Source organism: Camponotus vicinus, unplaced genomic scaffold, assembly GCF_025532165.1.
Source record: "Camponotus vicinus isolate PSW18456_S1 unplaced genomic scaffold, iyCamVici1.0 SCAF_2, whole genome shotgun sequence".
NCBI classification, from domain to species: Eukaryota; Metazoa; Arthropoda; class Insecta; order Hymenoptera; family Formicidae; genus Camponotus; species Camponotus vicinus.
Genome location: NW_028141956.1, coordinates 10588471 through 10615766, shown reverse-complemented (window position 1 = coordinate 10615766; position 27296 = coordinate 10588471). Strand labels below are relative to the sequence as shown.

The 27296-nt window shown below is 27.1% G+C and overlaps 5 protein-coding genes across 13 annotated transcripts; 3 read left to right on the top strand and 2 right to left on the bottom strand.

The window, feature by feature from the left end:
- The first annotated feature begins 8 nt into the window (after positions 1–8).
- LOC145967470 (uncharacterized) lies at positions 9–5762 on the top strand. Of its 2 annotated transcripts, none has more exons than XM_083092392.1 (4): positions 9–202; positions 782–1286; positions 1356–1977; positions 2294–5762. In XM_083092392.1, exons 2-4 carry the CDS (start codon positions 782–784, stop codon positions 5652–5654), a joined length of 4488 nt encoding a protein of 1495 aa, XP_082948518.1. In that variant the 5' UTR covers positions 9–202; the 3' UTR covers positions 5655–5762. The 2 variants fall into 2 exon arrangements, with proteins under 2 accessions (XP_082948518.1, XP_082948519.1); XM_083092393.1 differs by lacking the exon at positions 9–202 and having other exon boundaries at positions 914–1000; positions 1092–1286.
- Positions 5763–6581: 819 nt separating this feature from the next.
- Positions 6582–12141, top strand: Fwe (calcium channel flower). Of its 3 annotated transcripts, none has more exons than XM_083092404.1 (6): positions 6582–6719; positions 6802–6922; positions 7259–7466; positions 7589–7696; positions 8597–8756; positions 10679–10818. In XM_083092404.1, the coding sequence occupies exons 1-5, from the start codon at positions 6717–6719 to the stop codon at positions 8718–8720; spliced, it is 564 nt and encodes a 187-aa protein (XP_082948530.1). In that variant the 5' UTR covers positions 6582–6716; the 3' UTR covers positions 8721–8756; positions 10679–10818. The 3 variants fall into 3 exon arrangements, with proteins under 3 accessions (XP_082948530.1, XP_082948531.1, XP_082948529.1); XM_083092405.1 differs by having other exon boundaries at positions 8597–8766; positions 10679–10796; XM_083092403.1 differs by lacking the exon at positions 8597–8756 and having other exon boundaries at positions 6583–6719; positions 10679–12141.
- On the bottom strand, positions 11476–17184 carry LOC145967471 (uncharacterized). 4 transcript variants are annotated; one of them, XM_083092396.1, is made up of 6 exons: positions 16683–17184; positions 16517–16600; positions 15833–15894; positions 15379–15636; positions 14261–15296; positions 11476–14196 (listed from the first exon to the last, which is right to left on the bottom strand). In XM_083092396.1, exons 4-6 carry the CDS (start codon positions 15631–15633, stop codon positions 14036–14038), a joined length of 1452 nt encoding a protein of 483 aa, XP_082948522.1. In that variant the 5' UTR covers positions 15634–15636; positions 15833–15894; positions 16517–16600; positions 16683–17184; the 3' UTR covers positions 11476–14035. The 4 variants fall into 4 exon arrangements, with proteins under 4 accessions (XP_082948522.1, XP_082948520.1, XP_082948524.1 ...); XM_083092394.1 differs by having other exon boundaries at positions 16517–17184; XM_083092398.1 differs by having other exon boundaries at positions 15412–15636; positions 16517–17179.
- Tango9 (transport and golgi organization 9) lies at positions 16665–21767 on the top strand. The gene is made up of 8 exons (XM_083092402.1): positions 16665–17219; positions 17708–17844; positions 17956–18103; positions 18199–18549; positions 19235–19319; positions 19446–19604; positions 19676–19830; positions 20881–21767. The coding sequence occupies exons 2-8, from the start codon at positions 17768–17770 to the stop codon at positions 21037–21039; spliced, it is 1134 nt and encodes a 377-aa protein (XP_082948528.1). The 5' UTR covers positions 16665–17219; positions 17708–17767; the 3' UTR covers positions 21040–21767.
- Positions 21087–24413, bottom strand: Ctu2 (Cytosolic thiouridylase subunit 2). Of its 3 annotated transcripts, none has more exons than XM_083092400.1 (4): positions 24352–24413; positions 23804–23892; positions 23426–23700; positions 21087–23326 (listed from the first exon to the last, which is right to left on the bottom strand). In XM_083092400.1, exons 2-4 carry the CDS (start codon positions 23875–23877, stop codon positions 22290–22292), a joined length of 1386 nt encoding a protein of 461 aa, XP_082948526.1. In that variant the 5' UTR covers positions 23878–23892; positions 24352–24413; the 3' UTR covers positions 21087–22289. The 3 variants fall into 3 exon arrangements, with proteins under 3 accessions (XP_082948526.1, XP_082948525.1, XP_082948527.1); XM_083092399.1 differs by lacking the exon at positions 24352–24413 and adding an exon at positions 24026–24107; XM_083092401.1 differs by lacking the exon at positions 24352–24413 and having other exon boundaries at positions 23528–23700; positions 23804–23996.
- Positions 24414–27296: the final 2883 nt, after the last annotated feature.

The window sequence follows — 27296 nt, the reverse complement described above, 5'->3', positions numbered from 1 at the left end:
CTTCAAACAAAATTTTAGAATTAAATGACCGTTTGTCGTGAACGAGTTGTATGATACGGACGAGCGTGCGGAAATAATAAATATTGCGATTTTATGTTCTTTGTATCAAATTCCTTTACCGTTGATTGTTTAGTTAATATTCTCGGCTACGTAAAACACGCATTATTTCGTTTTAAAGGTGTCGTTCAACCGATTTAATGAGGTATGTTTGTCAATGAATGCAGTTTGTAAACGATCATTCAAAACTAAATTAAACGAAATAAAATCAAATATAAGATACGCAAGTTTCTGGAAGAATGTATATTGTATATTTTACTTATATACGTTAGAACAAAGATATGATTAATTTATGTTTTTGATAAAATTATAAATGTGCAATATATGCCTTCATCTGATTTAATGTTTGCATATTTTTATTTTGAATATTTTGAAGCATGGAAATTATATGTGTGTGAAAAAAGCGTTTAATAAACAAAATCAGTAATGATTTTATAGAATCAATGATATATATAAAAATTTGAAATTTGGTTTATTCTGATTGTTTTATAAAATCATATTTTTAGTCCATTATAATTTGTACAGATTTTTACAGATTTGTACAGATCTTTTTAGAATCAAATTTTAGATCAAATTGAAAGAATTTATAAAAATGACTTTTTTATTAAGATTATTTTATACATTTTGCAAAATATAATATTTTGAATAATTAAATTGCAAAACATAATATTGAATAATTGAATAATTCTGTATATATATAATTGTGTATCTTTCTTTAATGCAGATGGAGAATACATTGGATTCAATTCGTCCATCGGGAAATCCAGAAGATATGTCATATCTCTTTGGGAGAGATCCAAGTATTTTAGCATACAGTCAGAGGCCAATTCCATCAAAGGATACAAAAAAAAATTTACTTTCATTGTATGAAGTAGAAGAAAGCCATTCGACTAATGAAAATACATCTGAACGTTCTGATTCGCAAACCTTACAAACCATCAAGGTATACCTTCGACTTAAACCAGTTCCAAAGAAATTAAAATTAACTGAGGAACAGCAAGAAGCATATAAAATCATAAACTCTACTACATTAGTCACAAAATTACCATTGGTGGATTATAATACAAGTTGTATTAAGCAATCCAAAAGTAATGAGATTGTATCCAGAAAATTTACCTTTTCACAAACATTTGGGCCCGAAATCACTCAGTTTGAATTATTTGAGCAAACAGTACAACAGCAGATGATTGATTTTTTAGCTGGACATAATTGCACTATAATGACATATGGTAAGAAATATTGCACGTGTGTTATCTTGCCATATATATGAATATTTAAATAATAATTTGATTGTGTAGGTACTACAAATTCAGGAAAATCATATACATTGCAAGGAACCACTACTTCACCTGGATTAATACCACGTGCACTGGAATTTGTATTTAATAATATTACAACAAGACCAAGTCCACCTTATAAACCTTTGCATTATTGCGATGTAGTGAATCTTGATGCACTTGAACGTGCACAAGAACTTGAAGGAAAAACTAAATTGCTAAATTCATTTAATTCTGTGGACAAACATCAGTACATGAATGCCTACAAACAAATGCAAAAATTATTGCAAGAAGAATCAGTTCGTCCCAGTGAATGCCATAATGCTCATTATTCAGTTTGGGTTTCATTCGCAGAAATTTATAATGAGATTGTGTATGATTTATTGTCAAGTGAATGCCAAAAAAAGAGGATGCCTTTAAAATTGGGAACAGATTCTAGTGGCAGAGCATTTATCAAAGGACTAAAAACTATTTATGTTAATTCAGCAGCAGAAGCTTATCAAATTTTAATGGCAGGGCAATATAATTTGAAAATAGCTGCAACTGCATTAAATGCAAAAAGTTCAAGATCTCATTGCATATTCACAATTATATTGTTAAAATATTATGCAGAAAATTTACCTGACACAGTCGAAGTGAGCACGTATGTATATTCTATTTATACATATTCTCTATATCTCATTTTCTCTGTTTTATATACAAAATATTTTAAAAATATATTATCAATCTTTAGATTTTTGTATGACAAATTTTAAGGAAAAAAGATGTAAAGACAAATATTTCTAAAATATTTGTTATTTTTATGAAGATCATAATTTTTTTCAGTTAGCAAGTACAAAAAATTCATTCTATTTGTAATTGATTATAAATAAAAAATTATATATATATATATATATATATATATATTTTTTTACATTATTAAAATATTAATTAAATATTCATATTAAATATTCATATAGATTTTCCTTTTGTGATTTGGCCGGCTCGGAACGTTTGAAGAAGACATTGAACATTGGAGACAGATTGAAAGAAGCACAAAATATTAATACTAGTTTGTTAGTATTAGGCAGATGTTTAAAATCTATTCATGAAGGACAATTAACAAGAACGAAAACGGATGCTATCGGACCTTTCAGAGAATCTAAGTTGACTAGATTATTCCAACGAGCATTATCAGGGAAGGAGCATTTAGCTTTGATAGTTAATGTTAATCCTCTACCAAATCTCTATGTAGAAACTCAAAACGTCTTAAATTTCGCTGCTATTGCGAAAAAAATTATTATAGAGAAAAAGAAGCAAATGCAGAAGAAATTAAAATCGAGATTTTCACAAATAATTGCACAGAATGTACAAAAAGTAATTGATTGGGATTCTGCAGAATTGGAAAGTGTAGACTGGCAGTATACAGATAATGCAGAAGAGATAGTTTCAGAATGTGCTACTTCAGACGAATATCTGGATCTTATAAATGAAAATGAAAAATTGAAACAAGAAATTGCTACTTTAAAAAATTCAGCTTTAATCCAAGATTTTCAAAGTCGACAAGAAATGGCTGACAAATATATTGCAATGATAAACGCACTTGAAATCGATTGGAAACAACGTATAAATGACGTAGAAACTCAACACGAAGATGCTCTTGAATGGGCTGTAAAACAAGTTGAAGAATTTTACAAGAGAAAATTAAATCAATTACATAGAAATAAAAGGAGCCGCAGTGATTACAATGAAGAAGATAATGATGAAGATAACGATCTTGATTTAACTCTTGAAGAATTAGGTAAAGAGAATTTACAACTGAGAAAAAAAAATGAAAGTTTGAAGAAGATGTTAACTGAATTAAAAGTAACAAATGAAACTTTAACCGTGGAAAAGAATAAAGCTTGTTTTGAATTGGGATTGTCAAAGGAGGATTTAAAAGTAGCGAAAAGTCTTTTAGAAGCTGCTCAGAAAGATATCTGTTTTAATTTAGAAGGTAAAACTTATATAGAGAAAATGGCAGCACAATTGCTCGCTAAAGATGACCAGATAAAGAAACTCAAAGAATTTCTCAATGAAGCAAAAGAAGAATATATTACTATTACACATGACATAAAGAAAAAAGAACTTTGTATTGATGAGCAAGCAAAGATTATAGTTGAAAATGAAGACAAAATTGAAGATTTAGAGTCACATCTTGATCAAGTCAATATTTGTTTAACAGAAAAAACCAGAATAATTGAACTTCTAGAAGAAAGATCAGAAAATCAAAATGAGAAATTATCCAATGCTGAGGACAAAATATTACAACTGCAAAAAGAAATTGATCAGTTGAAAAAGGAAAAATCACTTAAATTTTATTTAGAACAATCAAAATCATCAGAAATATCTATTCAAGATGAATATCAAGAAATTATTGTAAAAGAAGAATTGATTATTGACAATGCAGCAGATTTAAATAATACCATAGAAAATATCCAGGACGAGACAAATACAAAAGCATATGTTAATAAAACTGAAAAAAATGATTCAATTGACTCAAATTCTATAGAAGAAACATCTTCAAAAACAAATTTTAAAGTGCTACAGATTTTGCCATCCAGTATTGCATGTAGTAAATCTATACAAACATTTGTGGAAACAAGTTGTCAAACGGATATAACAAATGATAAAAACAGTGAAGATAAAATACTCAGAGTGGAAAAAGATACTCAAACTACTGTAACAATAACGGTAGATATTCAAACTGATTGTGACAGACCACCTTTATTGAAAGAAGAAGCTGTTCAAACTGTCGAAGTTGTGGATGATAATGCAAAGTTATTGAAAGAGTTGAGTATACAATATAATGATATTCAAACAAAACATGAACAAGAATGTTTGAAAGTCAAAAAGTTGACTGATGATTTGTATGATATAAAGAAGACAGTGCAATCTTTAAACGAAGAAGATTGCTCCAATAAAGCTATTATAAGTGAATATACACATTCCAAGGAAATGCTTCAAAAACAATTATCACTTATTACAGAAGAAAAACAAAAAGTGGAAGAAACTTTGCTGAGCTCTAATAAAGTTTCAGAACAAAAAATTGCAGATTACAAGCATGAAATTGATAAATTGGAAAAGAATCTTTCAGCTGCACAGAATAATGCTCAAGAATATTTGGAAAAACTAGAAACAATTCGAAAAGAATTTGATAACTATATATTAAAATGTAAACAGGAAAAAGAGATAAACATTTGTAAACAAGAATTTATTTCAATAAAGGAAGACAATGATATAAATAAAATAAACTTAAAACAATTTGATAAACATGCAGAGGATGTGTTGCAATCGGAAAAAGATCTAGAAACTATCGTCAAGTTAAAAGAAGATATTGTTCAGTTAAACAAGAACTTGGAAATATGTCAAATGGAGAAGAACTGTACACAAAAGGCATTGGACGAGAATAATAAGAGACTATTGGAATTGGAAAATCGATTGGATAACGTAACTCTCAAGGAACAAGAAAAAGATACCGAGATTACGACTTTACAAAAGGAATTGAAGCACATGATACAAAGAAATGAAAATACCGAGATAATGGAAGCGGAATTGAAAAGCACTATAAACGAATTAACTCAAACGAGAGAAACGCTTTTGCAAAAAGAGCAATACGTGAAGGAATTAAATATCCGTTTAGAGAATTTTGACAGAAATGCAAAGATACTTAGTTTACTCGAAGAGAATGCTAAGGATCGGCAATTGGAAAATGAACGCTTGCGAAATATAAACGACGAATTAAGAAATAATTTAGCACAAAGGGAACGCGAGATGGATGCTTTCATGAAGAACAGAAACGAGACAATGACAAAGTATGAAGTCTTGGTGAAGAACCAGCAGGAGGAATTGGAGAGGCAGAAGAGGGAAGTGACGAGGTACCAGGAATTATTCCGCAATCAATTAACACCTACACCGAATAAAGATGATTATAAGAAGTTGCAGAATCGTATAGAACTTCTCCAGGATAAACTAAAAAAATATGAAACTCTTCCTATTAATGCAAAAGCGAAGGATGATGATACTACATCGGAGGATGAGGTCTCCGTCACTCCAGGAGTGAGGACTCAACGTCAACCTAAACGGCGAGGGAGAAAAGTTAAACAGGACGATATTCCGGTTATCGAGTTATCGGGCTCTGAATCGAAACGTAGCACGAGGCGCACCGCTTTGCCACCTCCGGAAACAGTCGAAAAGACACGCTCTCGTAAAAAGAAATTATTCCAAGAAAACGAATCGTTCACAGACATCGAACCTTCCCCGTTTCCAGTTACTCGAAATTTGAGAAATCGAAAAAAATGAAAAAGTAAATTGCATTGTAAATATATCATGTATATGCTTAGGAAGGTCCACAAAAGAATAATAAGAACGGGAAAACAGAAAAGAAATACACAAAACATAATTGTAGTATAGAGCGCTATTCTTTTTTTTTCTGTGATATTCAATAACCGATAAAATAAGTATCGTACATATATTGTGTAAAAGAGAGAATGTGTCATACATATAGAGATTATTTTTTTTACATAAGGATTATTATCACTTTTATAATTTTTTAAATCTCATTGTATATTTATTATATATATAAATACGTATGTAGTATTAAAATATTTTATAGATGTACCAATAATTTTATAAGATAATTTCATATGTTCTATATTCTTGTTTTAAAAAACAGACCAAGATAGGTATATGTTTTATGATTACAATGATTTATCATTACAAGAAAATCTCTTTTATTATTGTATTTCGATTTTTCCATATAAATTTAAAAACTAGTTAAAAATTAAAAATATTACACCATGTGTGTACATACATACAAATTTCGTATTTATAAACGTCGCTCTTTTGTGTTTTTATCTTAGAATATAAATTAAATAATAAATTTTGAAACATTCCTTATTGTAAGTATAATAAATTTTTAAATGCGCATAGACCTAATTGGATCGATTTTAAGCAAGAAAAAAAGATGTGCCTAAGATAAAATTGTTGCTAATGTAAAAGAGAACGATCGTTATTTTATTTTTAAGACTAATGTGAACATGTATGTTTCTTAATAAATATTCGAATAAATTTTATAAAAAATTAAAAAAAAAAAAATGTTTTACCATCAATCTTATTTATTCTTTTTACTTTTAGAAAATTTTTTGCCACATCGCGCAACATGAGGGACAGTTCAAATCTTTTGTGTTTTTTTTCTTTGAAATTCCCGCAAAAATAGCATGTAGAGACGCACTCTCGTGACTACAAGTGCGAAACTAGCGGTTCGATTTTCCGTGCATCGACCAACATCAACAGATATATCGGTGGATATCGGTGGTGCTGTCAACGATCTCAGCTGACGAGAAGGAAAGGATAACATCGAAGATGGTAATTCGCTTTTAAACACATCCAGCAACAACGTGTGCGCGCTCGTAATATATCGTAATATATGTGTATGCATCTTTTTTAGTCGTTCGGCGAAAAAATAGCATCGATTATGCAGAGGCCTGGACAGGACCCTGTTGCCAAGGATGATGTCCCTTGGTGGATGAAGTATGCTGGTCGTGGACTCGGTACCGTAGGCAGTATAAGTGAGTTCATTATCAATATCACACATGCAATATTTTATTTTACACGTTATTTATCTCTCCTTTTCTTTATATCTCGTTTAATAATTTCATATTGTGTGTATATGTGTGCGTGCATGCGAGATGTATTATTTGTTTAAATATTCTATATGGAAAATATCTTTCTCTCATTCTTAGTCTGGTTGAAGTATTTTATTTTTTTCCCTTTTTTGGTTTCATTTATATATATGTACGATTATATTGGCTTATACAATTATAGATGTAGAAATTGATGCCTTTTCAGGCTGCCAATTGTTGAAGCGCAATTTGTAGAAAAGTGATTTTTTTATTTATTTACAGTTGCAATCTTTCTTGGAGCTTGGAATTGCGCATCGATACTCTTCGCTCAGGTGGACTGCTTAATTGGTGGTATGTGGCAAATGATAGCCGGTTTTCTAGTTGTAATGATTGAAGCACCTTGTTGCTGCTTGTTCATCGATTTTGTACAGAATTTAAGCGACTGGGTGGAGAAGAAACCATATTGGAATAGAGCAGCTGTTTATTGTTTGTAAGTACTCTCTCCTTTCTTTATTTTTCTTCCTACAATTTACAAAATGCTATGAGATTTTTATATAATGTTACACACATATGAACTAAATATAAACTATCCTTGTCTCTTTATTGCTCTAGAATAGCGTTGCCTGCAGTCTTCTTATGTCCAGGAATGGGCAGTATATTTGGCAGTGGTTTGATATTTACGACGGGTATAATATATGGATTGATGTCTCTAGGCAGAAAGTAAGTGATATACAATTTTTCTACGAACCTGATGAGTGGTATGATTTGTAGAATAACTGAACAAAAACTTTATTTTGATAAGAAATTTTATATTGATAAAAAAAAGAAGGATATATAAGTCAATCATTATTAATTGTGCCATCTGGAGTGACCAAATTTTCAGGTACAAATTGTATGAATTATATCTATATGAACAATCTTTTATCAAATTAGTTTAATTTAATGAAGCAGACTTATAAAATGCACATTGGAAACTGTATCGTCAATATTATCACCTTATAAGGCTTCATATATGTTTTGTAAAGTTATATTATCAAACTAATGCCAAATTAATTTTATTGAGGCGAAAAATTAATATGGCTATAAATTGCAAGAAACATTTACATTGATTTATTTTCTCTTGAGGTTAATTCAAAATAGCAAATGGCAATGCAGTTCCTTAAAAAAATCATATTTTTAGAGTTTAGAGAAATAGATATGAATCACATTTATCTATTTATTTCATCTATTTCTCTTATCTCTTAACGGGATATTTATCACACAGTTTGGCGACGTTACATTACATTTGTGTAAAACTGAATAATGTGTGATGTGCTTTTTCATGGTTTTTAATGCACATGTGTTTTTCTTATTTTGCTTGTGGAAAGGTGGAAGAACCAACTTTTGTATTATGTTTGTCTTCGTTTTAATGCTTTGCTTTGGTTTGTGTGGGAAAATATATTTTACGAGATATTTTATAAAGACTTCCTTTTTTATGAAATATAAAAATATTGAAGGAAAGCTTTGTATCGAAGTTTTGACCAGACAAGATAGGTTCGGTTCTAATTTTAATCGTCGTGAGCAAAGTTATTTTTTATGAGCATTAATAATGAAATACTAATTTGTAACCTGATAACACAGAGGGTCCAGGCCCGACCCAGCAGGAATGACGTCGGGCGTGGGTTCCCCACAGGGTACAGTGCCTCCTACTACAGATCACCATACTACTCTCATGGAGGATCCTGATGTCTGGAGGCCTACATAAATCATCAAATATTCATTGCACCACTTCACTAACCAGGCAATAATATGTAATATTTAATGTTATTGCATCTAAATGCTTTATAATTTCATTACAAATTCACACATTTGTGATTTACACATTTGTGTCGTATTTTATTATATGATGTAGCACTGCTTTAATTTTATATAATTTAAAATATTTTTAAATTACGAGATTTGAAGATAATCTGATAACTTATACAAAATAGAGTGTCTTTTAGACAATTAAATTGAGAGATAAAATTAATTAATATTAAGAAAAGAGAAGAAATAATATGATGAAATTTTAAAATATTTGTAAAATTTGAAAAATTTTACATTTTTCTTACTTAAAGAAATAAGATTTAGGCTTGCAATATCTCCAAATCTCACTTGGACATATTGCATCTTCTAATATTGAGTTAAATTAGTGATGTTTGTCTATTTAAATAGCATGTTGCATTTCAATTTTTTATAAATATTGCATTATATGAAGTATTTTAAATATTGCAATATTTCTGCTTCAATTATGTTTAATTCAATTATGTCTATAGTTAATTTTTAATTACACACACACACACACATTATATTGCATTAATATATTATCTCACATATCTTTTACTATATGTTAAGACTTAATTTGAGGTAAAAATTTTTATTGCTAATTTCTTGTAAAACTATTATATTGAGTTCTACTTTTATCTATGTTGATTTAATAATTATTAAATCTAATTAACAAATACATCGATATTTCTATAATGTATGTAAATATGCAGAAAGGAATCAATCTCTAAATATACTGACAGTTTAGAAAAATAATAGAGATAAAGTATATGTAAAAATATTCAACTATAAATAAAAAATTTTTCTAATATGTGTAATAATTAGCTTTCAATTTTATTACACACACATACACTTATATGTGTATATATATATATATATATATATATATATATATATATATATATATATATTTAAAAAATTAGCGATTGATTCCTTTCTATGTAATTATATCCAATTAGTTATAATGCTGCTATGTTGTGCTCTTGGCAGTAAATGCGCACTAATATAACCACTTCTATCATTATTTATTATTTAACTACGTTTATTAACATTCCATTACAATATTGATGCAATTTAAGTAATATCTTCAATATTGACATGCTTTATTTAGATGTTGGAATCTCTTGAATGTTTGTAATTTGGAAAAGAATGCATTTGTCGACTCATATATTTAAGATATTTTTTTCATTAGTACAATTAATAGAACAGGCTGGCAAGAAAAGACATTAGATACTATATATTATAGTTATAGGTATATATGTCCTACTTTCTATTTCATTTTTTAAAAACAGGAGAATTTAGAACATATTTATTCTAAATAAAAATTTCTCTAGTTTCACCTTTCTATGATAGTTATTTTAAAAATAAACTTTTAAGGTACATACAAATAAAATCAAGATAACCATAGAATATTAAGAAAATTATATTCTATGGTTAATTAAGAAAAGATTTTCTTTTTAAACATGTAGTTTGATAAAATTTTAAATATTTGTTGTATACTTTAAATTGAATAATTGTATATATAATACACATGTGTATATAAACTCTTTGAAAAATTCTTAAAAAAATTGCTGTTAAAAAATATAAAATATATTGTAAAAATAGAATCCTTTTTTTAATATTATAATAATGGAGTAAAATGCCAATTATTATGCCAATATCATTCTAGTATTTTATAATAGAAGGATAAATGATAATTCTATATGATAATTTGTTTTAGTTGCAGAATGGCATTGGTTGTTCTTTGCAAAATAATACTTTTATATATAAATTAATTCTATATTTGTTTTACAGGCATATATGCCTGTAAAACAATAAATATAGAATTAATTTGTGTATCATAATGAGAGATAGAAAAAGATAAGAATTTTTGAAAACAAGAAGATATTCATATTTTAGGGCGTCTTTTGGCGAAATGAGAACAGCAGCAATGGATACTCAAGCTCCATCATCAAGCATGCGGTCCACACTAGTTGAAAATACTCAGTCGATCGGTTTGAGCAATACCCCAAGTAGTATCGTTTGATCATTAGGAATTAATTGGGTGAGCAATCTAATGTTTTATGTGAATAATTGTGAGTGATAATTAATCATCTAAGTATCAGTAGCTGAGCCCACGAACATGCTTTCATTTCATTTTAGCTATGACGTTGATACATATTGTAATTCCAGTATTCCATAGATTTCATATAACATTCATCTTTAAAATAATATTGAATATAAATTGTATCATGGATGTACAGATTCAAACATTACATATTACAATCTGAAAAGATTCTGAGAGAAATTTTTTGAATCTTAATATTTAATGGGCTTTTTCTCATTTAATTTTGCTTTAAGAGTTAGTCGATTGACGAAAACACGTATGTATGCGTTTATCATATCTTATGTTTGTAAACGTGAGTAAAATGGAATGGGATATATTACGAGAAGATAGTATGGAAGAATTTGTTGCTTCATTTAGAATAATGCCAAAGTCAAAGACTGTCATAGAGAATGATGTTGTTCATGGGCCTAGTTATCCATAGGCCCATTTGTCCACTGTATGTCATAAGACGTTAACAAGCAAAACAATAGAAAATTGTAAATGATCATGTAACTTGTTTTTAATGTATAAAGTGCTTCGCTTTGGAGAGAGATGATTATTTTGTTACAGATTAGTTAAATAAGCATATACTTACAGCAAAAACAGAAAATTGAATAATATTTTCGCTATTATTTCGCATTCAAATTGTAAAACAGATTATTTCTAGAATGTTATAAGAAGAGGAGAGCAGTCATAATATTATATCAGTTTTATGATCCCCTTTTATGTATCATATTATGTCTATATAGATAAGCTTCTCTCTGCCAAATAAACTATATATGCATAAAATTTAAATGTTTTAAGATAGCATTATTACACATTTAAACGGTTTTATAATTTTTATTGGATAATTTACATCTCACTTTGATCTTTACATATATATTATGTAGAATATAAGTATATTTACATCTCACAGATTACTTTAATTTTTACATGGCATTAAGAGCAAGGCTTATAATTAAGGTATAATACTTTGTGCATATAATTATTCAAAATTACAACATTTTAAAAGAAATATCTTTATAACCAGAAGCAATTCCTATGATTTTTATATAAAGTACAGATGACTTTATTCTACATAATATATATGTGAGATGTAAATTTTGAGATAAATAATTACTTTTTATTGTGTGTGTATAGTGCTGCTAACTTAATTACATATGACCAGTTGATAAAACTATGAATGTGCAGGATAAATTAATGCTTCGATGCTTGTTTTTGATAGTTGTAATCTAAGGATTTGATGAATAAAAAATACAAATCCGTTTCGTCTTTCCTTGCCATGTGTATTCGAATTATTTTATTTCATGCTGTTAAAATAGAATGATGTAACATTTCTGCGCGTATTTATATTGGAAGAAATACGCGCTGATATTTTATGCGATATGGCAGAGAGATTTAATCTTTGCTATTTGGCACATTCTTATATTGATATTTGATAAATTCTGTATAATTACAAATATTGCATATATATAAATTGTATTACACAAAATTTAAATTTTAATGATAAGTTTTTCCATCTTTCTTCTTGATATATAAATCAAAATAAGCAAAGTATTAAGTTTTCCTTAAATAAATTCCTTGCTCAATCTTTAAATGAAATACTTATAATTGTGTGACACTCTGTATATATGCATTAAGTTTTACAAATGTCTAACATACAGTTTCTAATATTTCATTTAAACAATAGAGAATGTGTATGTGGATTTTGTAAGTAATAATTCTGAAGTCAATTGAAATTTCAGATATTGCAAGTAAAGGCATTTATGGCACTTGGTACTTTTTGTGTCAATATTTTGATATTATTTTGTTTTGTTCTGAATTACTGATATTAAATGTGCCAAAAATGCTTTTCGGAATCAAATCTGAATCCATCTGAATCAAATTCCGATTAATTTATTGATAATTGCAATATTTTAATATATATGGAAATATTAACTTTTTGTCATGTTTGACATATGAAAGATTTGATTAGGAATGAATACAATTCGGAATTTTATAGACAATTCTATTAGTTAAATTGATTATCCCGAATAAGTTGATCGGAATTTTCAAAATGATATCCTTAATCATCATCATTGTATTTCATTATCATAGTTATACTTGTTTGTAATATTTCTACTGATACTGCTTAAGAGTTTCTTTTGTCTTATATTTAAGCCAGATTTTATTTTGCCACACATTCCTGTTTATTTAAGGAGAAAGACAATATGTTTATATTATTATTTGGCTTTTACTTGATTTTCATGTCATGATTAAATATATCCATTGTTGATATGATTATTCATATAGAGGTAATTATCTAGCTTGTTTTATACAATCTTTTAATTATAATTTATTTCGTATATATTGAAAAGTGTGATTGTTCATAATAAAATAAATTCTTGTGATTAATACTGTCCATGTACATAAATGTACATATACACACACACGTACAGTATAAACACACAATATACTACCTATAGAAAAATACCGAATTGCATTGAAAGTATGTATGATGTGTCTATTATACAAGTATATACAGAATATTCCACTTTTATACAATAAACTCTTATTGGAGAATTTTTCTTAATAATTAAGAGAAATGTTTTTAATTAAATTTTAAAAATCCTACTATTAACATATCCATTAATAGCTTTTAAGTTATAAATAGTTAAAAGTAAAAAACTTTTTTTTGTGAATTAAACTTTTCTACCAAATTTAAAAAATACTAAAATTTCATACTTCATTTCTTAAATTGATTGTTGAGTGGGAGAAATTTTATCATTAGAATTTAATTTGCTTTACAAAGTTTTTCATATCAAAATTTGAAAAATATATTATATATTTTTATTAGAGAAAAATTAATTAGAAATTTGTTATATGTTATAAAATTAACATATAAATGATGTTAAAATACCTGGAATATTTTGCATATACTATGTATTTAAGTTCGAGATTAACATTAGATTAGACTAGAGTGTATTAGGATATTGAACATTATTTCACAATTAATGAATAATCGAAAGAACGAAAAATTTAAGAATATAATAGAAATTCGTTATTTTAGAATTATTATCAAACTGCCCTGTTATTTTAGAATCTCCCTTCAATTCTCATTCTATTTTAATTACTATCTAAAAATCCTGTTCTTATGTTTTCTCTTCGAAAATTCCCTATGTATGAAAACTTTAAGATTTATTTAGTATGTGTGATAATTTAGCACATTTTGTACATCTGGACGAATTGTTATTTACAATCAACGAACAAGAAACGTGTCTCCATCTGATTCCATCCTCGTAAGCAACTTTGGTTATATCAAAATCTTGAAAGTTTTTACGATCGTGTATACCTATTTGGGGAAAAAGAAAAATTATTCAGTCAAGAGTAAAAAAAAAAGACATTTGTAATTTTACCTTGACAAATGACTCGTTGATCAAACTCATCGATAAATATTTCTATATCCAATAAGTTTCTCATTTTCCTTTCTTTCACGAGATTATGCATAAGCGGATCGATTTCTCTATTAGCTACAGCGCAATGTAAAACCATGTCGCTTCTTATAAAACCTTGTTTCTCCACAAAAGGCAATCCATCCTTTGTTATTCCCATGTAAAGATACACTACTGTGGTGCCATGTCCTTTTGATGTTACTAAGCAGGACCAACCATGTGGTATAGATACTTCTGTGCATACTTCAAGAAAATCTTCAAACAATATCTCATTTTCACTGACTGCATCAAATACTTTATTTTGCATATCTAAACAATTATAATTCAAGGTAGCTAATTCTCTATTATTTATGTATAAATCATTACGTATTAACTTTTTCATAGATTTCTTTTTCGAATAAGAACGTACGGAATCGACATTTTGTTGCAAAGTTTTCATTGATGTCTCATCTTCAGAAGAATCATATCTTTCGATACTACATTCTGTTGCTTTATTAAACTTTTTTGCGCGAATTAATTTGCTAGATATCTGAGTTTTTTTCTTATCTTCATTCATAGATTCAGTCATTATTTCTATGAAATCTGGATTGTAATTGTTATCGCATTTAAGTGTTTTAACTGATTCTTTTATCTCAGATTTTAATTTTTTCAATTTTGAATCATGCATAGAGATATCTATGTCTTCCTTATCCATGTCCCTCGATAATTGTACATACAAATCATCATTTTCTTCCGAGTTATAATCTTGTGGTTTAGAATAAGTGTGGTAATGTACATTAGTATTTTCATTTTCTGCATCTTCATTGTCACTTAAACTTTTCTTTCTTCTAGGTATTAAAAAAATCTCACTTTCTTCTGAAGCTTCCTTTTTAGGTGTCAAATTCTTGATATCTATTTCATGTTGACTTAAGCTATCTTTATCTGTTGATAAGTTATTAACCAAATGGAAATTTCTAATTGGTACAGCTCCTGGACGCAATCGACATTTCTTGTACTTGATCTGTAGCAACAAACAATAGGTAATCTTCAGTAATATTAACGAAAGTATATATTTACTATTATTTTTAATTAAGCATACTTGCTAATTTTGCACATATTTTGCATTCATCAAGCACCTTTATTACTTGCGGTGGTACTCCACTGATCCAATGTGTAATAATATCATTCTTGTGAAAATGTCTGCTACATACATATGTGTCATCTGTGACAATGTAATTTTTAATGGCAAGAGCATTTTGCCATTTTCTGCGTGTTTCTGCATCTTTAGGTGCTGAGAAAAAACTATAATTGTTCTTTTTATAATTGCTTTCTTTACACAATGCACACTTACGGGTCATATTCTAAAAATATTAAAAAAAGCAAATTTAAAATAATTTACCCTAATTACAAAGAGAGATATAAATAAAGAATAACTATTATATCCTATCACTAATTGGTTTTTTCTATATTTTAAAATATATAGAAGTTTATGGGCCAAATACTGAATGTTTAGTAAAATGAATATGATATTAATTAAATTAATTATATATAACATACCTTTTGCGAATATTTGTTTCAATATTTATAAGTGATAATTTTTCCAGTGTTATATGATAATCCTGCAAGTAGGACAAATAATTTTATAACTGTTTTGAATTTAAATCTTCTTTTGTATATAGTTATCTATTTACAGTATAATTCAAAAATTACATAAGAAATTCTTAGAAAATATGAAATTACAACATATTGTTGTGATCAAAAGAATATCTAACAAAATAGTATTTTCTCACAAATAAATTTTATTATCATCTAAGATATAATAAACATTTTCAATTGATCTTATTATTCCCTGATGGAAATAATTTTACAATTCTTGTATGTATGCGTATTTCTATGAAAAATTAAAATTTTCAACAAATCACAACTCTATAAATTTTTGAAAATTGGAGAAATTCAAGTAAATTGTAGTTGTTAAAAAAAATTTAAAAATTTCTACAATTTATGAACATTTTCTTAAACAAAGTAATAAATTGTAAAAATGTAGATTATAATTAAATGTAACAAGGTGTTAGTAGAAAATCTTCCCACAAATTTATGAAAAATTATAAAACACATGGCCTAAATCATATTTTGACGTAAAAATAATTCAAAAAGTTATTACATCACAAAAAGTTGTAGTTTTCGTATAATTTTCGCGTGAAAAATTGTTAAATTACTTTCATCAGGGTTGTACGTACTTACTTATATACAAATGATTCATCTTTGTATAAATATATACATGTTATTGAACAGCGATAAAAATGACACAGACAGGTATAGATTAATCTAATTTAAATTTCAGTATCAATTTAAAACAGTTAACAAAAACATTGGCTTTTTTTATAGGTTAAACGATGTTTGGACTGACATTACATTCGTAGACAAAGCTTCTCGGCTATACCAATTGGTTATTAAATAGGGAATTTCTAGAATCCTGAGATAGGATTCCGGAAATTCCTTATCCAACAACCAATCAGTACGTCCAATACTAAATTATATACGTCCGCCTCCTGACACTTCGTGTAGATTGACATTCTGTCAATTTTCTCATATCATCTGCGCGCTGTCAGATTCTTTTATTATCTCTATCAACACGTCAACACGTTTCCATTGTTTCTTGGTTCGATATGTCGTATATATAGTGTTTGGGAAATCAAACAATTAATTTTTTCGAACTGAGGTTGCGTTAATCTAACATTACTCACTGTCAGCAAATGTAGATATGTGTAATATGAGAACCGTCATACAAACGAATTTGTATCTTATATCCTCTTGAGAAGACTCGGAGAAGAACACTACCGTTCATTGCTCATTTTCACTGTTTTTCATCACTTGATGAAATTTGGATTGACTGTTGGATCTTACCTTATCCAATCGATGCCAATTTAAAAATCATACTTACAAGGTATAATTTATCATCTGTGGATCTAATTTTTATTCGGTTACTTCGCATGAAGGGGAGTGTTGAGTAAAAGATATAATATTCAGGCAGATAAAATACGCAGAATATTTTCTCATTAATTTCTCATTAATGAAATTTGTACAAAATACAAAAATAATTAAAATCGTTGCACTGTAAAGTGATGTAAACGTATCTATAATATAACCTGACTGTATAATTAATTAAATAATTATAGTAATTATACGTCCAAGTAACTTTCTAGCTTTTTATTTAATAAAACGACGATTTTAATTATTATTTTCCTATTTTGCTCAATAAATTATATAATGCTATCAAATTTTATTCTTATTAAAAAAGAATTATGATTAATATATAGTAGATTATTAGTAGTAGAGCTATTTAATGATATTAAGTATATTTACCAAATTTAATGAGATTTTAAAAAACAGTAAATTTATTATAAGACTATTAAGTATGATATATCCTGATAGGAACTGATTGGAATAGATATATTCAATCCAACAAATTTATTTTTATATCAATCGTCAATAATGGCATGGACAAATTATCAACGTACATTAGCATTACTTCAAATAATTACAGGCTCATTTAACACTTTATCAGTTAAGTAAGTACAAATAAATAACATTAAGGCATGGAAAAAACATATATTAGTAAATCACATAAATAACATTGATTTTACATGCTGAGGAGAAAATTTGACTTTAAATTTATTTAGATTTGCAGATCGACAAGTGGTACTTGGAGAAGATGAACAACTTAGATATTTTAATCATCCTTTTATGCAATCATTATTTATGTTTATTGGAGAGGCTCTTTGCTTTTTAGCATTTAAAGTCTTCTATTATTATTATAATCGACGAGCTGTAAGTATCTATGTTTTTTGTTTCTTGAAAATGAATTGTTTCTTGAAAATGAATGCTGTATTATTACTGCATTTATCATATTTATTTGTTTGCAGGATGGCTCTGTAGATAATAATGTACTCACTAAGGGTTCGAGGAGTTTTAATCCTTTCATTTTACTTGTACCTGCATTGTGTGATATGTTTGCGACATCCATAATGTACATTGGTCTGAATATGACTTATGCAAGTAGTTTCCAGATGTTGCGTGGATCAGTAATCATTTTTACAGGAATACTTTCTATTGGATTTCTCGATAGAAAATTGGGAGTAAGAGAATGGATAGGCATTGGTTTTGTCATAACTGGCTTAGCATTTGTTGGTGTTAGTGATATATTAACAATGGAGGACAGTGATATCAGTGCAAACTCTATAATCACCGGAGACTTGCTTATTATATTTGCTCAGGTAAATTTTCTTATTATTACTATCAATTGTTAGATTGATTAATTGAAAATTTGTTTATTTTTTTATAATTCAGTTTTTTATATGTCAATTGATTTTTTGTTTTATAAAGAAACTTGTGACAATCTAGTCAATACAATATACATATTATTTTCAATTAATGTCATAATTTTTTTATTATTAACTGTGAAATCCGTTTAAATTATAAGATATTTTTTAAAAATCTTTGATGTAGACTTTTGTAAATTATTTTTGAATCTTGTAAATACAATAGTATTCTTTGCATAGACAGTGTAAATTTTGTCTTAGATAACCATTATGATTTTGTGTTTTTAAAATATAATATTGCAAAAATATATTTCATCACCTTTTATTTTCAAATCTGCATTATGTGTAGATATCAATTAACAATTTTATACTATACATTAAAGATACAATAAAATGCTAAATTAAATAAAATTTTATAAGATAAAATTTAAGCTAAAATTAACAGTTATTGTAAATTATGTGAAAACTAGTTACAAACAAAATTAATAAATTTTCTAATCAATCCAGTTTATAAATCTATTTAAAGAAAGCTAGCAATTATAGTTATAATTTAATTACATTGCATAATATACAATATTAAAGCATGCACTAATATATGTATTTACTCTCACAAAATAATTTTTAAATTTCAAATATATAGGTAATAACAGCTGTTCAAATGGTTGTGGAAGAAAAATATATGACGCAACAAGATATTCCTGCATTACAAGCAATTGGATGGGAGGGTTAGTTTTCTTACATAATTTATGTATATATTTTTCTCATGTAATCTGTCATTGTGATTCAAAAACTTGATATTGATTTAAAACATTATCATTCTTATTTATTATAATATTTATACTCTTCTGCAGGTATTTTTGGATTTATCGGTATTTCTATTATTTTGATTCCTCTCAATTACATTACTGCGCCACCACCTTTTGCTGACAATTCACGCGGTACGCTTGAAGCCTCCGCGGAAGCTCTTATCGAAATTGGAGGCAGTAGTAAATTGTTGATAGCTGTTATCGGTTAGTTTATCATTTCTTTTTACCTACTTCTTTTTGATATTATTATATGATTTTGTTATTTGGCATTACAGGTATATCATTTAGTATTGCTTTCTTTAACTTTGCTGGTATTAGTGTTACCAAAGAGATGAGTGCTACGACGAGGATGATTTTAGATAGTTTACGAACGATCTTAATATGGGCTTTTTCTTTAGCATTTCAATGGCAGGCCTTTCATTACATGCAGGTATGATTAAAGATTATATTACATATAATTGATGTAATAAATATATATATATATATATATATATATATATATATATATATATATATATATACAGGGTGAGCCATTTTAATTAACGCACGCAATTATTTCGGAAACAAAGCATTTTAGAGAAAAATGTTTCAGATAAAAGTTTTATGGTTTCGAGGGGGCCATAAGATGGTATCATTGGTTTGACACTGAAGAGTCATTTGAAGGTCACGTGAAGGTCACTTCAATTTTTTAAAATGGAACACCCTATATATTTTTGCACACTCTTGTAGCTTATCTCGAGAGCTTTCCAAAACACTATAATTAAGTACCTTTTCGTTAAGTACTTTTTGAGTTATGAGGCTTGAAATAATTTCTTAATTTTACATAAACCGTAAAATATCTTGTAAAATATTCATTTTTCGATTATCTTACCTTAATACTTTTACGTACAAAATAATGAGAGGAATCAATTGGTGTAAAGAAAACACATAGTTGTTTTTAAGAAAAAATATGGAATTGTTAATTGCAAATTACATATTTTTTCTTCAAAACAACTATGTGTTTTCTTTAGACCAATTGATTCCTCTCATTATTTTGTACGTAAAAGTATTAAGGTAAGATAATCGAAAAATGAATATTTTACAAGATATTTTTTACGGTTTATGTAAAATTAAGAAATTATTTCAAGCCTCATAACTCAAAAAGTACTTAACGAAAAGGTACTTAATTATAGTGTTTTGGAAAGCTCTCGAGATAAGCTACAAGAGTGTGCAAAAATATATAGGGTGTTCCATTTAAAAAAATTGAAGTGACCTTCACGTGACCTTCAAATGATTCTTCAGTGTCAAACCAATGATACCATCTTATGGCCCCCTCGAAACCATAAAACTTTTGTCTGAAACATTTTTCTCTAAAATGCTTTGTTTCCGAAATAATTGCGTGCGTTAATTAAAATGGCTCACCCTGTATATATATTATTATTATTATTATTATTATACACATATCGAAAAATAATCCACATAAAAATTATTTTTATTACAGCTCATTGGTTTTGTGATTCTTTTAATCGGTATGGCATGTTACAATAACATCATTATTCCGCAAATAGTCAACAAATATCGATGCCGTTTAGGACGCCATGTAGTTGATGAAAATCGTATTATTAATACCGCCGCAGATGATTTGCAAGAAACAGCATGAAAGACTATGCAATTTGGATATTCTATGCCGCGTGATTTTCGCTAGTATTATTTTCATTCTTTTTTTTTATTTTTATTAAGCGATGATTATTTCAACAAGATTGGTGATTACGCGATTCTAAGATTATAAATAATTTCTTATTTATATCTTCTATTTTTATTATAATAAATATCTTTTTTTACTATATATAAAATAATCATACATAAGTTTTTATTTTTGTTTGTTTATAAATCATGGAGTATAAATTTAAATTAGATAAATAGAGCTAGATTTATCCATATATATGCTGTTAATTAAAAATATTATCTATAAGGAATTCAATTGGATGAGATATATGTAACCTTTTTTAAGTTTTATATATATATATCTTTACATGTGTGACAAGTTACAACACACACCATGACTTATCATATATAAATAGGATCTTAAGTTTATGAATATTAATTCTGCGAGTCGTAAATCGTTAAGGTTATCACAAATCAATTTACTCTTTTAGTAAATTTTTTTGTTTTACAAATTAAGAAATTTTGCACGTAATACCACCTGCGCTCTTCTTGATCTTAAATTAGCTTTCCTTACTATTATTGATGTATTATTAAGAAATTTTGAATTTCATATGTATACAGTTTACATCAAATTTACTTTCTGGTATTCTGCTATACCTTTTCTACTGAATATTTATGAATGAACCAAATCTATGAATGTAATAAATCTTTATATTATGTGTATATTTTATTATATATTTTTATTACAATGATATAAAAGATGAAATAAACATATTTATTACTAAAAAAATGTTTATGTTTATCTTTTCTTTATTACAATTACATGTAATCATACTCTTTCTGTCTGTATAAATCAGATATTTTTTTTAATTATCAGCTCCTGTAGATTTCTTGTTTTTAATATATTTATTATTTTGTAACAAGATATTGTATTTAAGAAAATTTTACAATATTGGGAGAATTATGATAAATATTTAATGATATATGAAAAAATAAATACACATACGATATAATTTATTATTAGCGAGTTTTAGTCCAGATAAAAAGAAATTTTATGATTGATTTTTTTTAAATTATATGTATTGTCTAATTCAATAGCTAGATTAAAAAAAATTTGTTTTAATTATTTATATATATATATATTTTTTTTAAATATATATACATATTAATTTTCACACTTGTCTATCTAAAACTTTGTATGTATATGATTTAAAAATAATATATTGCAACTAAAATTTCATTTATTTATAACAAAAAGTCATTAATTTCCTCTCTCATATTTTTTAAGGCTAATCTTTGTTGAACGGCAAATAATAATGGAAATGGCAAGGTACTTAAAATCTCCGAATTTCGAAATATTAATCTGCAACTATAACAGAGGTACCTCCAAACATCTTCTGCAGTTATTTTTGTCTTATTGTTTTTACAACCACACACGGCGTTATTATTACAGTATATTTTATCATCCAAGCATAAACTCGTACAATTCGATTTTCCATTTTCTTTATCATTAAAAGTCCTTATCTCAATATTAGAGGACATTAACTTAGAAACTTCAATCGCTCTCATGGCAGATACTTCCTCAGTAGAAGATGTAGCATCCAATCTTGCGTCACACAACACGCAATTATCTTCCGCATTTTGTTGCGAGCTGATTCTCGGACTTATTTTTTCGGCTGTACGAAATATAGTAGATATTGTGCCAGAGAATTGAGATTCTAGATCTGCTGTAAAGTTGTGTGCTAACGCCTGTATAGAAGTTGCTGGTGTTGTTACATTGGATTCTCTCAATTTAATAGATTTTATCTTATAGTGCTCCGAATAATATACTATTTCCTGTTGTGTGAAATTTCTCAACGGTTTAAGTATCTTTACTTCGTCACGAGTGTCACAAAAGTTTGCGAGCGTAGAAAGTTGTGCACCTCGTCCTAAACATATATTTCCCAGCACTTTTGTAGCAATTTCTATAGCAGAATCTGCTACAAATACTTTATTACAACCAAGTTTTCGTGCTGCCGATATAAGCAATCTTCGACGTAATTGATTTAATAAGTCTGTTCTTGAAGTGTTATCTGGTAAATTGTCCAGTATTGTACACAGATGATCGTCGTGTTCATGACATATTTCTTGATCAATAGGTTTGATATCCAAGGTATTTTCTTCATGCAAAATTTGATTCAATGATACGACATAGCCATTAAATCCAGAATTTTTTATTTCCTTAGCAATTTTATGTTGCAAAATGTTCCTTTCGTCAATCGTTCTTCCCATTGTATCACCATCTAATATATATTAAAATTTTTTATAATCTCAAAATTGAATACAGAATATAAAATTGACTTAAATACTTAAATCACTCAAAGACTTACTTAAAGACTTACCATCTATATATAAAACTATTGTCTTAAAGATGAGTTTTTTGTGAGCAGACTGACTCATACCAGATTTAATAAGATGTAAAAGCACAGTGGAATTTAATTCACCTGAGTGATCGACCAATACTGAATCACCCTGACGAATAATTTTTGATTTGCCAAGCGCAGCTCTAAATTTATGATCTGTCATAGTAATAAAGCATGTTTTACAATAACCACTTTGGCCGATTAATAAGACATCAATATCTTCATGCCTGCACTTCCTGCATAGCGTTGTATTCCTGCCAAAGAAATATAATAATAAAATATATCGATAATATAAATATAGTACTTTTTTAATTTAATTATTAATATCTATTATTATTTGTGTGAAACTATACTAACGTTAATGAATGTTTTGTGTTTTTATGCATTTCATCATTGTTACCATCATATATGCAATCATTTAGCGAACACATGTTTTCTTTTGTAATCTATCAAATAAATGTTTACAATTTACAGTTACAATTTGGAATTATAAATTTATACACTTATTTACAGATTGACGAAACTGATTTTAGGTTAAAATACAGTATATGATCGATCACGTGATCCACGCATGCTTACAGCTTACAGCGTGTGTGACAGGAATTCAAAATTATAAATTATCATATCTCTTTACGGACGATAATTATTTCTTTAATAATACATAGAATCAAATATATTTCGTCCGCGATGTTTTATCATTTTACCTTTATCATTTTAATTCGACAATTGATTATTTTATTTACATTGAGAAAGCGTAATAAAACAATCAAGTCGCAGAATCGATAATTAACATATCAAATAAAGATTCTCTGAGAGAGATATATCTTAATCAATTAATAAATAATTAATCTATAATCTAAAATACTTTCATATTTTAATATTTCCCGTATATATAACGTACATACGTAAAATATTTCGATAGCAAATTGACAATAATACGGTGTTTGGCCTTGACAGCGTATGGCACGTTATTGTTTACATATCACGGCCTTGTCATATATCATTCATACGGCAACGCTCAAGCAGTAAAGTAGTGATGTGTGTGTGCAAAACACTTCATAAAATTGTCGAATTCCTTTTCTAAATGTGATTACGATTAATATCGAAACATATTCGCTTTAATTATTATAATTGGCGAGTCATTAACTTTTGATAAATGACACGAAATTGCAATATCGTGATAAATCTTTATCAAAGCACAATTATTTATTACTTCAAATAAAAATCAAAATGACTAAATAGAAATTATAATTTATTTTTAATTCTTTACAATCCTTTAATTATTGATTTTTATGATTTTTTTAATTATTAATTTTATAATAAGTGTTTCTCTAACAATTGCTTAGAGTCAAATATATTTTGTCCGATGTTTTTTTGTTTAAAATACAAACAAATTAATTATTAATTAAATGGCTGTTGTATCACGACTTTTTATTATTTTAGTCTTCTGATCTTATGATTCCTGTCATAATGCATATATCAACAATAAAAAGAAGCGTTGATGTTAGGAATGATTTTAGCTTCGTGTAAATATCGAATAAGTACTTTTGTTTATATAATGTTCTCTTACAATATAAAATATGTATTTTCTTCTATAATTCTGCGATCGGGAGTATCGTGCAAAGTGTCCTTCGAATAATTAATTAACAATTAATTCAGTATTTCGTGAGTGAATTAAGTGCCACAAGGAAACAGTAAAAGATAAACAGCAGAGGAAAAAAAAAATTCGAAAGAACATCGAGAGACAGACGGAACAGTGGTTTGTGATAAATAATTTACATATTCGTATTTACTATTTATATTATTTCCTTAATATATGCTTGATTTTTTTCATCTCATTGGTAGTGATTTATTCTAAATTATTGTATGCGTATAATATAACGTATATTAAAAAAACATCCTAAATTTTAATTTTAAATATTTAAAATATTATAATAAGATATTCTCTTTTCATATCAATCAATATTTTTATACGAAATAGTTACATTAATATTTTATAGCTAATATATTATAAAATATTTCATAATAGCATAATTATTTATATATTTTACATATAAAGGAATTAGATTTTTTCTTATATTGATCATATTTAAAAAAAATTTTTTTCAAAGTATTTTTCAAAAGTTTATATCACAAAAAAATTTTTCAATAATATTACGCAATAATTCGATAGTAATTTAGATAGTAAATTTATTTTTAATTCTAGTACATAAAATATATAACTTATATATACACACATACAAAATATTCCAGATTTTATTTTAAAATACTTAAAATATATCTATAATAAAATATTTTCAAAAATTAAATCAAAATTGGTAAATTAAAGCCACAGCGTGGTAATTGGAGCGCAAGAAAGAAACACTTTCTTTTTTTTAATTATTCGTGTATTTCAAATTGAATATTTTTACATTAACAAAATCGAACGTCTCGGATCATCTTTTGATCCCTCTTCAGTGCAATATTAATAATACTAGTTACAGAGTGTTATACGGTGACGTATTATATTATAAAATTATCTGTCCATCGCGTAAATAACGTTAATTGTAAGTTGTATCTTGCAGAAATCTGGTAAGCATATTGCTCCAAATAATTTTTTCAATTATTGTATTATAATGCCAATATGTTAAGTCCCAAGAAATCTAACAAAATCGAATAAAAATATGAATTCAACGAAATATTATACATAAATTAATTTTTAATATTTTAATTATTTAAATTATTTTTATTAATAGTCAAGAAACATGGCTCACCAGATTTTGCGTTTTTTACCAATTGATAATAGTATACCGTTGTATAACTCTCATCAATCTTAAGTCATCATGAGATATCTGCGAGATACAACTTACAATTAGTTATCCGCGCATCGATGGACAGATAATTTTATAATTTAATATGTCATCGTATAACACTCTGTAACGCGTATTATTAATATTGCACTGAAGAGGGATCAAAAGATGATTCGAGACGTTTGTTTTTATTAATGTAAAAATATTCAATTTGAAATACACGAGTAATTAAAAAAAGGAAGTGTTTCTTTCTTGCGCTCCAATTATCACGCTGCGGCTTTAATTTACCAATTTTGATTTAATTTCTAATTATTATTTTTTATTATTCGAGTCAATTTCAATTTTATTTAATTTATAAAATATTTTTTTATTAATTAGTATTATTATATAGACATTTTAATATTTTATAAAATATATATATAAAATATATATAAAATATATATGTGTGTATGTGTATTTCATAATATATTATATTATAATTATTTAGATTTATAACATAAAAATAGAATTTTTTGTTATTTATTATATTTTTTTAAAGTTTAAATCCAGGAAAAATTTTTTTTTATAATTTTATACAATTTGCAATATTAAATACTTATTTAAAAGACAAATACAAAGTTGATTAGTAATAATTAGTTTTATTAGTTTTAAAATCAATTCTTTTGGAGACTGCTTTATACAGAATAGATTTATAAATATATTAATTTAGTGCATTTGTACTTAATTTAACTTCTACAATTTAATATTGTACGTATATAAGAGTATATGTTATAGTATATGTAAAATATTGCAGCAATAAATTATCAATAATATCATGTTCAACCTTAGCGGCGTAAATAGTAACGCGTTAATGTTTACGTGTTATGGTTTTGCTATTATTCGCACGATGACACTCGCGCAAACAGTAAAGTAGTGATGCGAAACGGTTTGTATTGTTGAATTTCTTTTTTAAATGCGAGTATTTTCGTGAATGAATGCAAGTCAGGCCCGTAATCAGGGAGGGGCAAATGGGGGCATTGCCCCCCCTAGGGACTTCATTTGCCCCCCCCTGGCAAATTTTT

What these genes read in the sequence shown, in the direction of transcription:
- LOC145967470 (XM_083092392.1), top strand. Translation starts at nt 782, where the DNA reads ATGGAGAATACATTGGATTCAATTCGTCCATCGGGAAATCCAGAAGAT. An exon ending in TTGCACTATAATGACATATG is followed by an intron (nt 1,287 to 1,355) that starts GTAAGAAATATT and finishes TTGATTGTGTAG; the next exon opens with GTACTACAAATTCAGGAAAA. An exon ending in GACACAGTCGAAGTGAGCAC is followed by an intron (nt 1,978 to 2,293) that starts GTATGTATATTC and finishes ATATTCATATAG; the next exon opens with ATTTTCCTTTTGTGATTTGG.
- Ctu2 (XM_083092400.1), bottom strand. Translation starts at nt 23,877, where the DNA reads ATGTGTTCGCTAAATGATTGCATATATGATGGTAACAATGATGAAATG. An exon ending in AACACAAAACATTCATTAAC is followed by an intron (nt 23,701 to 23,803) that starts GTTAGTATAGTT and finishes TTTCTTTGGCAG; the next exon opens with GAATACAACGCTATGCAGGA. An exon ending in AATAGTTTTATATATAGATG is followed by an intron (nt 23,327 to 23,425) that starts GTAAGTCTTTAA and finishes AATATATATTAG; the next exon opens with ATGGTGATACAATGGGAAGA.
- LOC145967471 (XM_083092394.1), bottom strand. Translation starts at nt 15,633, where the DNA reads ATGACCCGTAAGTGTGCATTGTGTAAAGAAAGCAATTATAAAAAGAAC. An exon ending in GCAAAATATGTGCAAAATTA is followed by an intron (nt 15,297 to 15,378) that starts GCAAGTATGCTT and finishes TTGTTGCTACAG; the next exon opens with ATCAAGTACAAGAAATGTCG. An exon ending in TCAACGAGTCATTTGTCAAG is followed by an intron (nt 14,197 to 14,260) that starts GTAAAATTACAA and finishes TTCCCCAAATAG; the next exon opens with GTATACACGATCGTAAAAAC.
- Tango9 (XM_083092402.1), top strand. Translation starts at nt 17,768, where the DNA reads ATGGCATGGACAAATTATCAACGTACATTAGCATTACTTCAAATAATT. An exon ending in ATTATTATAATCGACGAGCT is followed by an intron (nt 18,104 to 18,198) that starts GTAAGTATCTAT and finishes ATTTGTTTGCAG; the next exon opens with GATGGCTCTGTAGATAATAA. An exon ending in TGCTTATTATATTTGCTCAG is followed by an intron (nt 18,550 to 19,234) that starts GTAAATTTTCTT and finishes TCAAATATATAG; the next exon opens with GTAATAACAGCTGTTCAAAT.
- Fwe (XM_083092403.1), top strand. An exon ending in CGGTACCGTAGGCAGTATAA is followed by an intron (nt 6,923 to 7,258) that starts GTGAGTTCATTA and finishes ATTTATTTACAG; the next exon opens with TTGCAATCTTTCTTGGAGCT. An exon ending in AGAGCAGCTGTTTATTGTTT is followed by an intron (nt 7,467 to 7,588) that starts GTAAGTACTCTC and finishes TTATTGCTCTAG; the next exon opens with AATAGCGTTGCCTGCAGTCT.